Below are 13,215 nucleotides of genomic sequence, written 5' to 3' on the forward strand. Positions count from 1 at the left end.
TGTGCACTCAAAAGACCTAAGATTTGGGGTCACAACCTTTTAAGAACCCCGATGGACCTATAAGAACTGTCGGCAAGTCCACGTCACTTACGTGCTCCATAACTGTTGTACAATGTACATGTGCTTCACCCGTCATTGCCGTCATGTTTGACGGCAGACTAACGGGCTCCGTCACACTGCGGACAAAAGAAAGAAAGGCCGAACATGCAGCGGGAATGAGATGCCGGGCTGCAACGTGTGTGCGGATGATGTAATTAATTGGGAAGAGAAATAAATTATTCGCATCTATAATTACAGAAATTGAAGTGAAAAATCAGTTCCGGATTAAAATTACAGGGAGCCTGAGGTTCTGAAATTTGTCAATTATCCGGTGGCGTTGCAGGACAGTGAACTGAATTACGAATCATTTATTGATTCGAATTTCGCGGGGAAACCAGGTGAGATTTTCGCGGGTATATTCGCAGGGTTGGGAACACCGGGTAGAGAGTTTGTGGGAGAGCATTATTATATATGAATGCTTATCTTTATCTGAGCAAAACTGAAAACCAGTACTAGTGTAACAGTCACATACACTTACGGTTAGAGAGCGGGTGGATTCTGTAAAAAGTTGGGACACATTTTTATATTTCTTAACAAGGAATTTGAAGAGAAAGAGGGAAGCGAAAGGTTCTTGTCAGAGTGCCAGATAATTGGTAGACGAGAAGACACAACAAAAAATCTAGTATCATATTATATTTTGATCAAGGGTTGGGCGGATTTTGTAGAGTTGGTGAGTGTGACAGGGAGAGAAATCGATATTTTATAGGGGAAGAAGTTGTTTTGTTGACAGAATCGAGTTGGATGCTGAAGAAGCTTCCGAAATTGAGGCTTGGGGAAGAGCCGTGACACGAAGGGAATTTGCTAGTTAGGTTTAGGGGTGTTTGGCCTTGTGGAGGCAAATCTGTTAATTGGGATTTTTTTGGTTTTTAAAGAAAATCTGGTTTGATTGCAGAAGGTATTATGTTTATTGGGATGCTCCAATAGATCATAAGGGAAATTCATTGCATGGTGAGTGGAGCAATCTGCACATTGTCTGGAGGATTGAATCCCCTGTTCATACTTCTAGTACAGCAGAATACCTTTTTATGAATATCCTATTCACTGTCAGATCAGAGCACAATTAGAGTGGAAAGGATTGCAGAGAGGTTTCTGAAAATGGGCATGATGCTGGACCTCTGAGATCGGCAATGAGAGTCTGTGGAGAGTTTTGGGGCGTTACTTTATTTTGATCATTATGATGACGCAGACTTCCGAGCTGATTCAGGCTATTTTTATATGTTAGTTTGTTGGGGGTTGAAGTTTGTTTCAGGGAAGCATAGGTGTGAGAGAAGGAATCTGGAAGCATGAAGAAGAGAGTGAAGACATTAGTTGTAGGTGTGAAGCTGGCTACCGCTAGCAGGGAGGTGTTGACATGGACTCTTGTGAAGTTGGCTCGTCCTGGAGATCATGTCGTTGCTCTTCATGTTGTTGCTAGCTCTTCTGATATTTCAGGTGAGAATTCCTTGAATTTCTGCATTCAGATATCTGATTACTGTATAGCTCGAATCTTCGTAATAAACTTCTATCAATGGTGTATACAGTTCAGGCAATGGGTTTTATCAAATGCTTTTTAAACATTTTAGTAGGGAAGCAGAAAACTGGGTTGCAAAATAGTTTTGTTGGATTAGGACTTATCATAAAAAGTAGTTATTGGGGATACACCTCAATACATGTGACATGGTATTTCCTACAAGATTCACAGGAACTGTGCACTTAGCAGATCCAATCAAGAGGATTCTGGATCCCTTCCCAAAAGAGACTTACCAGTATTTGATGCTCTGGGACAAGCTTCTCCTATTTGCTTTTAACATACTGAACCACTCCACAGTTCTTCCATTCCCTTTACTAATTGTCTCAGTTGGTTTTTTGTCTCTACTTTTCGACTGCAGATCTTTTAGAGCGACAAAACAAGGGATCTGAAACATGCATTGTGTATTCTTTTACAGGGGTGTCCTCCAAGGAGCAAAAGAAGACTGATACTCAGTTGGCCAGCGCCCTTGATGCAGTGATCGGAGTGTATCAGGGATTTTGCAACTTGAAACAAGTAATTTTGTCGCTACTATACTTTTATAGCGGCATGCTTCTCGTTCATTAAATAGAATGCCACTCTCAGGTCAAGTTCTTTCAAAAGCAGTATGAACAAGGACCTGCAAATGTAATGTAGTAAAGCTAATCGCAATTGGCCTGTTGAAGAAAAACATGTCTTAAAAGATCCAAAAATTCTGCATTCTAATTGACTTAAAATTCATCTCGCCCACACCTCTATGATTTCCCTCTAAATGATATGATACACTGCAGAAATTGAATATGAGGCCATTTTATTCTTTAATGTAAAATAGAATTTTATATGTTCATTTCACAGGTAGATCTTGAAGTCAAGATTTCTCATGGTCCAGTAAGAAAGGTATTGCTGGAAGAAACGAAGCTTCGAGAGGCCTCACAGCTGATTTTGGGAACAAGCAAGAAGAATGCTCTAGTGTACGATATATCAGACCATCAGTTTTGAGAATTGAATGAATTCGAGTTGTAGATTTGGAGAATTGAATGAATTCGAGTTGCAGATTTTGAGAATTGAATTTTACATGAATGTGGTGTATATTTCAGGTCACCAATATCGTTGGCTAAGTACTGTGCACAACGATTACCGTCTAATTCCTCTGTAGTGGTTATTGATCATGGGAAGGTTGCCTTTCAGAAGAATGGATCATTACCTGTCTCAGGTTTTTGTTCTACTCATACAATTTTAAGAATGATCAGTTGCCTCTGTAGATTATTTTGAACTGAGAAAGCACGGATTCTATTGATTAGGCGGAGTTACATATGCTGTACTGTATGGTAAATTTATATTCCTAACATCCTGACTTTGTATTGTGTTCCATGAGTTCCAGGAACCAATGGTGCTGTGATAGGGGTTTTGCAAGGTATAAAATGGAAATCGAGCGGTTCAGCTTGCAAGGTTCTGCAAAATTCTCTATCTATCACTGAAGGTCTTTTAGACTCGACATCATCTTCTAGTGATAGTCTTAACCAAGATACTGTACCTGATATGAAATCGGATTGCAGTGCGCATGCAGCATCACCCATGAGTGTACTCAACCAGAACAAAGACAAATCCTCTGAAATGTATGCTGTTAGGTCTTGCTTTACGCACGGGCCGTTTGTTGCATTTTTAAAACATATTGATGGCAAAGGGAAGCGTGATCCTGAATCAGAAAATTATGATTCAGGGGGAATATCTTCAGCTGATTCTTTTCAGTCATTTTCTGATATCTCAGGCCAGATCTCACCGGGACAAGATGAGAGAGGCTCTTTTATGTTTCCTACAAAAGTTGAACATAAGCGGGTTACTTCAGAACCAGAATTCAAGGCTGAATCTGAAGAATTCAAGGCAGAATCATCTCCTGGATGGCCACTCTTGCACAGGGCTATTTCAAAGGTAAATACTCCAAGTTCTCAAACTGAAGCCCGAAAAATGTCCGTGGTTGAGTGGGCACTACATTTGCCCGATAGGCATGAACAAGTGAAAGGAGCAAAAGCAGAGATTACTGATGAGAGTTCTATGATAGGTGGTGAAATCGGAAACTTAATGCAAATGAATTCAAGAGAGTCATCATTGATGGCTTCGGGTCACATTGCCGGAAGACAGAAAGAAAACTCCTTGACAGAGAGGTTAAAATGTCTTCTCCAAAGTAAAACATGCAAGCAGTTCACATATGATGTGTTGGAATTGGCAACCTTAAAGTTCTCTGAAGGTTGCGTTTTTAATCCTTATTTTCTCTTAATGTAGTTATTTTCCTGTTCTTTTGATGTGTTTTCTATACCCCTAGACCATTTCAATATTAAATTATTCCCCCCCACCTCCCCCCAAATTCTTGTCTTACAGGAAATCTTGTTGGAAAAGGAGGCTGTAGTAGAGTTTACCGAGGTGTTCTTCCTGATGGACAATCAGTGGCAGTAAAACTCTTGAATTTTTCTCCAGAAGCAGAAGAAGAGCTACTCTCAGAAGTTGAGATTATTACATCCTTGCAGCACAAGAATATTATTGTCCTAATTGGTTACTGTATATATGGCGAGGAACGTCTTCTTGTCTATAACTTTGTATCAAGAGGGAACCTTGAGGAGAACCTTCACGGTATGTAGTTTGGCCTATCGAAGTCAATCTCACTGGTTTTGTAGGGCAATTTTTCTTTCTTAGAAATAAGCTTTGATACTCACATTCTGTACATTACCAGCGGAAAAGGGTAAACCGGTGATTCCATGGAATGAAAGATTGAAAGTGGCCGTTGGAGTTGCTGAAGCATTAGATTACTTGCATGATGGTTGTAACAGGCCTGTCATTCACAGGGATGTAAAATCTTCCAATATTCTTCTTTTTGACGACTTTGAACCCCAGGTATACGAATGCTTGCAAGTAGCAGCTTTGTATTATTAATGGATTTTATCCTTGCATCATTTGAAAGCTTAGGTATCATTGCTGCTACTGTGGAAATTTATAAGCACAAGCTGGGCTAACCTATGGAAATTGTCAATAGTTATCAGATTTTGGGCTAGCCAAATGGGCCTCAACAACAACATCACACATAATCTGCAATGATGTTGTAGGAACATTTGGGTATGTAACATTATGTTTTTATTCTCACCAGATTACTCAAATAATTGTAAAGCAGTCTGAAGTTAATATTATCAATTCTACAGGTATCTGGCTCCAGAATATTTCATGTATGGCAAAGTTAATCAGAAGACAGATGTATACTCATTTGGGGTGGTTCTTCTAGAGCTGATAACTGGAAGAAAGCCAATTGATACTAAGATTCCGAATTGCCAAGAGAGCCTGGTGACATGGGTAAAGCTTGATTTTCTATGTATTAGGAATACAGTGGAGCTTGTATTTCTAAGTACTTGGATCTCATGTCTTTTATGTCTTTGGTATTTTGAAATTCAGGCAAGGCCATTACTTGAGAATGGATCTATGAAGGAACTCGTTGATCCAAGTCTGGAAGGTGCGTATGATGAATGTGGGATGCAGAGGATGATGCATGCTGCTGCCCTTTGTTTAAGGCAAGCATCTCGGCTTCGGCCTTGGATGAGTCAGGTATCTTTATCTCTCTCTACATTTTGCAAAAGCTACTGAACTGGGGGGAAAGGAATTTGGGGAGGTGTGATGGAATTTTCTGATATGTAATGTTACTAGTCTTGTTATGTTTGTGGGGAGGCAGGGCAGTTTGATGTTTGCATACAAGGCTGGTTTAATGAACTCACTATAGGCATATGAGGCTTATTATTAGATCTTGTTTGACAGATTTTAAAACTGCTGCGAGGTGAGGTAGATGATCTAACTCAGTGGACATGGCCTCAATTGAGTACGAGTATCCCCCAACACACGGACACTGATAATGATCATGCAGATGCAACAAACGATGAAGAAGATGGAGGGGGAAATTATGAGATGTCTGATCTCCGCAATCATTTAACTCTTGCAATGCTTGGGGTGGATGACGATGTGGAGTCATTTGACAGTGCTGACCAGAACGTGCATGTTCTGAACTCCAACAAATGCTTGGAAGCCTATCTAGGCGGGCGGTACAGTCGCTCCTCCAGCTTTGAATGAATGAATAATGATAACAGTCCAAACCCCCTTTAATAATGATGACAGTACAAACCCCTTTTTCTTTCTTTGCAGGTTTACTAATACTTCTGCAACTACTGTTGGTTGTGTCTGAAAAAACGCAAAGGGGTAACTGTACATAGACAGATCTTGTTGATGGAAGGATTCAAGTAGAGAGTATAGAGAGGCTTTTTCATTATGTGCAAAAAGATTGAAGTGGGGTGTGTGTTTGGTAAAATAAATAGGTAGGCGAGAGGTGAACTGGCCTGAAGATTGTGTGGCCATTGTTTTTGCAGCCGCCCTTGCCTTGCCTATCTTATTTGTAGATGTACGTGTAAGAGAGTGGAGCTGACAAACAAACAACCAACCCTAGTTGTGGAACTGGCCAAAGCCATTGTAATCATTGTTGTTGATTATATGCTTGAATGCCACAATGTGACATTGTTTGGCTAAATAAATAATCAATCCTTTAGATTTTAAGAGATTTGAAATCTGTACCTTCCCATTGATTGATTGATGAATGGCTCTATCGATAATTTTTTACTGATGGGATTAACCCAATCAAATTATGTTTTCCTTGTGAATACAAATTGATAATGTCTTCCTATAAAAAAAAAGGGTTTTCTCTGTTTATTGAAACAAACAAGGTTTTGTACCCAAAAAAAAATTAACATATTTAAGGAATAGTGACAAAAAAACTTACAAAAAAATTTCTATCATCTAATTGTACATCAAATCATTGTATGTAAATCTCTTATAATTTTCCGAATATAAATCTCTTATATGCGGGACAAAGAATCTCCTTCACACATGGAAACTGAATGCATATCAAACGAAAAAAACTGCGAAAAAAAGGTTCAACCACCCAACTCTCGCCGAAAAGATGAAACCTTGCGAAGAAAAAAATGAATATTGCATACACAAAACTCTCGTGGTCAACATACATGAATGATTGGCGCGTGCTGCAGGAATAAGGAGATCCCGCAACAAAGCACGAGGTATTTAATAAAACAGAGTATTCAGCCGTTGATGTTGGACGGTGAACATAGTTGTTTTTTTTAACGGGAATGAAAGCTTTTAGAAAATCAGTAACTTCTGAATGAGGATTTCTGGAAAATCAGTAACTTTTAAATATTGGTTATCATTACAATTTCTGGAAAATCAGTAACTTTTAAATATGGGTTATCATTACAATATGTATTTGGAAAATCAGTAAGTTTTTGGAAAATCAGTAACTTTTATAAATGTCACAAACAAGCCATTTACAACATGTATTTGGAGACTTGAACCTATGCAGTGACAGAAACTAATTGTTCACCAAATATTCAAGCTAAGATTGTTTAACAACATAGCCCTTTTCAATCAAACAATTGCAAATTAATACCTGGAAGCCTACTCCTACAGTAGATAGATAATTCAATGGATAAATGAACAACCAATTGAGTGTATCCCAGGTGGTTGGAAGGGTTTAATGATAACTTTTCCACCAAAAAGAGGGAAATCTACTTAAAAGGAGAAAAATAAAAATAGAGAAATGAACACCTCCTCTTCAATGAATGTTGATGGCCTTCATAGGCCTTATATTTTCTTAAACTTTCTAGGGTTGCTGATCATTTTTCATCATGTCTATGGGTGCACATCATCACAACTCTAACATTTGTTGAATGTTAGGAAGTACTATTGGTGTTTGGGAAATTGGTGATGTGGGTGATGTGGATGTCCTTTTTGATGTGAGTTCAGTTTACTAGTCACTCTTGTATAATTTCCTCAGTTTTCTCTTTTAGTTTGCAGGGATTGTGTTTTCCAATCTATAACATCTTCATCTTCCATTTTCATGCCTTCATCTAAAACATCAAATATTTGTCCAAATCATCATTTGGCAATTCAAATTGATAAATATTATTTTAGATTTCTTAAAAACTTTGCATGGTCCAATATTTTTCATATTCACCATGTTAGAGATTCCTCTTTCCTCAAAAACAAGAACCAAATTAACTTTAGTTCTCATTTGCACTCTTTTTATATTTCATATTCTTTTGTAGCCATTGTTGAATTGTGTGAAAGTGTCTCCACTCATCTTATTCTTTGTTAGTGACTTAAGCAATTCTATCACCTCACTAAGGAACTTGCTATAAATGATTTGAGCATTTCTGAAAATGTGTTTTATCCGTTGTTTTGGTTTCTCTCCAACAAAAGATCTTAGCAAGTTATCCATATTGGGCTGCTTAGAACCTTTGCTTCACCATGAAATTGTAGATGATACATAAAAAAAAATCTTAGCAAGTTATCCATATTGGGCTACTTGCAACCTTTGTTTGACTAGGAAGTTGTAGATAGTATGTCAAATTGAATTGTAACCTTGTTCCCAACTTTTTGTGTAAGTTTAAAAGAACATGGTTTATGAATTAATTGTTTGTATAAAAAATTATACTACTAGGAAACACATGTAACCTTACAATTCTTCAAAATAACATCATGTAGGGTCCTATGGGAAACTACTCAAGGTATCTACAACTTTGTTAGACTTTCTTAACATATTCCTCAAAACAAATGAATCACTCTGTCAAAATTCTACACACCTTAATTCTTTTTGACTCGTATATTCTTGACTTTTTGTACATTACAATGACGGGTGGTCAATGTATAGAAAACCTAGTGCTTCCATTTCTTTTATGTCATATTGTAAATTCTTCATCCAAAAATGGATATTTCCTTTTAGTGCCATTGAAATTTACACTGGAGAAGTTAATAGGTTTACCTTCTTAACTAAAACTACTCCAATTGCTTATCCTCTCACATTGCAATCCACCTAGAATACTTTGTTAACATTGAGTAGTGCTAATATTCGTTGATTTTTCCCTTCCAACCATTCAAAGTATTTAGGGTTGCAATTGTCCATTGTAAAATCCTTTTCTTTATGCACGTTTATAGTGAGGCAAAAATCCCACTAAAGTATCTAATAAATTTCTTGTAAAATATTTCCATCCCATAAACTTCTTACCTCAAATGTATTCTTGGTGTAAGCCACTTTGCACTTGCTTTGACCTTTTTTGAATCCATTTTCAATGCTTCTTGGGATATTACAAATCTCAAGTACGCTAACTATAACTACAAAAGCAAACAACACTTCAAATTTATTCATAATATCCTATCTTCTTAGCTATTGTAACACTTGCCTTGTGTGCATCATATCCTCCAATCTTGTCCTATAAAAAATTGCTATGTCATTGAGATAAATGACAACAAATTATCCCAATGAAGGTTTCAATATATCCATATTTAATTTCACATGGGTACTAGATGTCCTTGTGAATAGAGTGGTGTAGCCAACAATTCATGTAGTTCCTTTGTCTTGAGGGGAGTTTTCCACTCAATGCTCTCTTTTATATGGATTTATTCATACCCACCTTTTAGATTTATCCTAGAAAAGTACCTTGTCTCACTCAAACAGTGTGATAGGTCATGCATTCTTGGTGATAGAAACCTATTCTCGATGGTTGTCATGTTTATTTCCTAGGTGTTTGTACACATCGTCCATTCTCCTCCATTCTTGGATGCAAACATAGAATACGGGATTAGCCTCACTTTGATCAAGCCTCTATCCAATAGCTCTTGGGCTCATATATTTACCTCTTTGATATTAGTTGTAATTATCTTGCGCATCGCTGCCAAAATTAGACCCTAATATTGAATCATTTGGTGCGATGTACTCTTTGTGGGTACTTGTTGGCATGGTCTTTCATTATAATGTCATCATATTCTTTCACTCAACACTTCTATAGGAACCCCAAACTTTAGGTGCAAAAAATTGTCTTCTTGACTTCAATAATTCCTCACCTAAACACATCATTACCCAATGGTTGCTAGCTTCCCCAGTGCCTTCTTTTGTTGGAAACAATTTGAACTTCCTACCATCCTTTGTTAGTGAATGCTATTCTTCTTGCCATTTTTCATGGAATACACGTCATATTGCCAAGGTCTCCCAATAACATGTGACAAACATCCATAGGTATTATACAACATAAAATATAATCATGACAACCCCCAAAACGGAAATTTATTCAACGTTGTTCACTCACAGTGACTCGTTTCCTTTGTCAACTATACTACTCTATATGGTGTAGGTATTGTTTTCTAAATAACTTCTATTCAACCCTCAAAGCCCACTGATAAAATTTAGGAATTGAATAAAATTTTACCATAAATATTTATTCTTGAATTAAATATCTATTCTCATTTGAATACATGGAAATAACTTCTTGATTGACGAACTTCAAAACTTTAAAAAACAGAAACCTAATTTGATGGACAAACTTTAAAACTCCTCTTGTAGTCTTTCATTTACATTTATTTTGTCTCAAGTTTTGCAATTTTCTTAATTTGTAAAGTCTTTGTTTGTAAAATTGTAATTATGTTTTCATCTTTTGAATAAAGGCCAAACTAGGAAATTTATGGTTAAGTACAAATGGTTAAAAGAGGAAAAAGGTTGCAATTTTATTTTGGAAAATATTATTATCTATCAACAAGTCCTAGATATCTAATCTGGGTGATTAGATTTAATTATGAAATTATGCTATTGGCCAGTTGAATGTTTCCCAAAAGATAGGGAGCTATTTTCAAAAGTGGGAAACAAGAGCTCACTAATTAGCAGTGAACTACCTGTCACTTGTTAGTGAGGTGGAGGTAGTTATTAACCACCCAAAGAGTGGTAGATGAATATTATTTGAAAATTCTCATGCTTTTGTCTCAATTATTCTAAGAGCAAAATTAGAGAGACTAAAGAGAAGCAAAGCAAAATTTTACAGAAAGAAAAAAAATTGCAGGCAAGGTTTGCTTGGGGGACAAGCTAATTTTAGTTGTGTCAAGGTGGGGAAGAGCCAAGTATTTAGCCATCAATTTTCCGGAATAGTTGTTCAAGTCAGTATTTCTACCTGTGCTATCTGTGTATTTCTTCCTAATGAGAATAGTTTATTTAAAATTACATATTTTCTAAATACTTTTATTTTTTCATATGCAAAGAAAAAAGATGTTGCAAAAAAAAAAAATGTCTGATAATTTTTTATATATATTGTTGATGGATAGAAAATAGAGGTGAAGCAATTAAAATATTATATATAGAATTTGATTGGAGTTACAAGAAACAATTCATGCATGTCAGAAATAGACAAATTATATTCCAATAAAGAGGCTTAGAATATTACAGTAGGCACATAGCCCCGAGAGTTCATCTCCCATATTTTGGAATTGTTAAAATTCCAATAAAGAGGCTTAGAATATTACAGTAGGCACATAGGCCTGAGAGTTCATCTCCTATCTTTTGGAATTGTTAAATTTCCTCTTGTAAAATCCTAGAAACTTAAATTAAAGAATTGGAAGAAAATTGGTAGTGGACTCATTGAACAATTGAATCAAGATCAAATATTTGCACTGAAGAAGGTACAATATTTGTGTTAGGGGGGAAAGACGAGCTCAATCTCATAAGACCAAAAGGCCTTGGAAACTTAGAAGGAAAAGTTATTATCTTTTAGCATGATGAAACAAATTCTAGAGGAACAAAAAACGAGATATCTTAGTATGCAAAAAGGAAAACCATATGATAGGAAGAACAACGTATTTTCATGAAGTTGTAGCTTGATTTCAATTGGTTTTTGAAAACAGAAAACTATATAGAAAATGTAAAATATGTAATGCATATAAGAGAGTATGTCTCTCATAAAGTCTAAAAGTATCCTTGAAGAATTGACTCGTAGTTTTTTTTTTTAAAACATATAATCTATTGAAATGCCGTTACTGATTGAAAAATGAAACTTAAATACATATATAATAGTAACTAAGTTTAATCAAAGAACTGGAATGATACATTCTAGTAATGATATAAAAATTGTATGAATAAATATATTTAAAAGAAACAAGAACATTTACACTACATATGTCTATGTATTACAATGACCATTAAACAAGTATTTTTCCAACATAGTATTATAAATAAATTTTAGAGGAAACATATTTACAAGAAAATCTTTTCTTTCCATTAAACCAATAGAAAAACAAATAGACTATATACAGTTATATTGGGTACAAATATTATTTAGGAAATATTTAAGATCACAACATGGAGAATTTTAAAAAGAGGTCATATAGTTATGTATAGAAAAATTGTGTTAAACAGAGAAAAATTCATTAACAAAAAAGAAACAGTGTAAAGAACTGAAGAAGGCTTAAGCATGTATTAATTGAAAATGTACAATAAACGCGAGTTCCAATGGAACCATAGGAGTCTTCCAACCTTAAACCAGTGAAAAATATAAGCAATGTAAATTATTGTTAAGGTTGTAAGTCTGTAGTAAGGATTACTCCTCCTTGGTTAAGAGAGGAGAATAAAACCAATATAATACATAAATGATAGATAAAGATAAAGCTCGAACTTGGTCTTTTCTTAGGAATCTCACCCTTAATCAAAAAAATTAAAGGGTTATGAAGATTCTCCAACCTGATGAGAACATAATCCGAGTGTTAAACTAAGAGCTTAGAGTAAAAACTCTTTCTGTGGATGAAAAGAATGCATTGAAGCAACATAGTAGATAGTACCTGAAACAAACGTGTTAAATAAGGAAGTTATTATTTAGTAAATACATTTTTAGTCTGATAGATAGAGATAGCATGAAAACGAACAAAAAGGAGTTAGCCATAGAGAAACTGTAAAAAAAAAAATGAATAAAACAACCTTGTTACGACAAGTGCAAATTATTAATTTTAAAACCCTTAAGGAATGTTATCAATGAACTGTAGAAATATCCCTCACAAGTAGAAATGAAAACGAACAAAAAGGAGTTAGCCATAGAGAAACTGTAAAAAAAATATGAATAAAACAACCTTGTTACGACAAGTGCAAATTATTAATTTTAAAACCCTTAAGGAATGTTATCAATGAACTGTAGAAATATCCCTCACAATTAGAAATGAAAATGAACAAAAAGGAGTTAGCCATAGAGAAACTGTAAAAAAAATATGAATAAAACAACCTTGTTACGACAAGTGAAAATTATTAATTTTAAAACCCTTAAGGAATGTTATCAATGAATTGTAGAAATATCCCTCACAAGTAGAAAACAAAGCGGAGGATATTGCAATCCATTGTAATAAGAGAAACAACAAATTCAAAACCTTTACTGTGATACAGTATGAAACTAAAGCAATTTGATAGTTTGGTTTCAGTATTCCTCAAGTGACCAATATAATTTCTAAATTAACCACAAAGGGATATATAACCAAGTACTAAGTAATTAAAGAACCCTCACCTAATCTCTTAAAAATTATAGGGTTTCGACAAAAATAAAACTCTTCTCACAACCTTAACCATTATATAAGTAATCAATTCCAATGAGTGACAAAGTGAGTTACAAACCGAAGAGGACGTTGTGTAAATTACAATAGGCAGGTTTTCCAAAATACTTACCCATTAATGTGCACAAAAATGAGAATAATCATGTTCCTCCAAGAGTCATGCAGTTCATAACCTTGGATTTTCAACA

The 13,215-nt window shown here is 35.3% G+C and overlaps 1 protein-coding gene across 2 annotated transcripts; it reads left to right on the forward strand.

Moving 5' to 3' along the window:
* Nucleotides 1-222: 222 nt before the first annotated feature.
* Nucleotides 223-6,167, forward strand: LOC149157612 (protein kinase STUNTED-like). 2 transcript variants are annotated; one of them, XM_089435916.1, is made up of 12 exons: nucleotides 223-1,530; nucleotides 2,025-2,122; nucleotides 2,441-2,556; nucleotides 2,683-2,798; nucleotides 2,967-3,830; nucleotides 3,962-4,210; nucleotides 4,311-4,471; nucleotides 4,611-4,690; nucleotides 4,774-4,921; nucleotides 5,021-5,170; nucleotides 5,378-5,658; nucleotides 5,759-6,167. In XM_089435916.1, the coding sequence occupies exons 1-12, from the start codon at nucleotides 1,383-1,385 to the stop codon at nucleotides 5,796-5,798; spliced, it is 2,451 nt and encodes an 816-aa protein (XP_089292042.1). In that variant the 5' UTR covers nucleotides 223-1,382; the 3' UTR covers nucleotides 5,799-6,167. The 2 variants fall into 2 exon arrangements, with proteins under 2 accessions (XP_089292042.1, XP_089292043.1); XM_089435917.1 differs by having other exon boundaries at nucleotides 5,378-6,167.
* Nucleotides 6,168-13,215: the final 7,048 nt, after the last annotated feature.

The sequence above is a fragment of the Pinus tabuliformis genome, chromosome 5_2 (assembly GCF_031772625.1).
Source record: "Pinus tabuliformis cultivar Carrire ecotype Pingquan chromosome 5_2, CPIR1, whole genome shotgun sequence".
NCBI lineage: Eukaryota > Viridiplantae > Streptophyta > Pinopsida > Pinales > Pinaceae > Pinus > Pinus tabuliformis.

Excerpts from the sequence above, each read along its gene's own strand:
- LOC149157612 (XM_089435916.1), top strand. The coding sequence starts at position 1,383 with ATGAAGAAGAGAGTGAAGACATTAGTTGTAGGTGTGAAGCTGGCTACC. Across the intron at positions 2,123-2,440 it reads GATTTTGCAACTTGAAACAA|GTAGATCTTGAAGTCAAGAT; the intron begins GTAATTTTGTCG and ends TTCATTTCACAG. Across the intron at positions 2,557-2,682 it reads AGCAAGAAGAATGCTCTAGT|GTCACCAATATCGTTGGCTA; the intron begins GTACGATATATC and ends TGTATATTTCAG.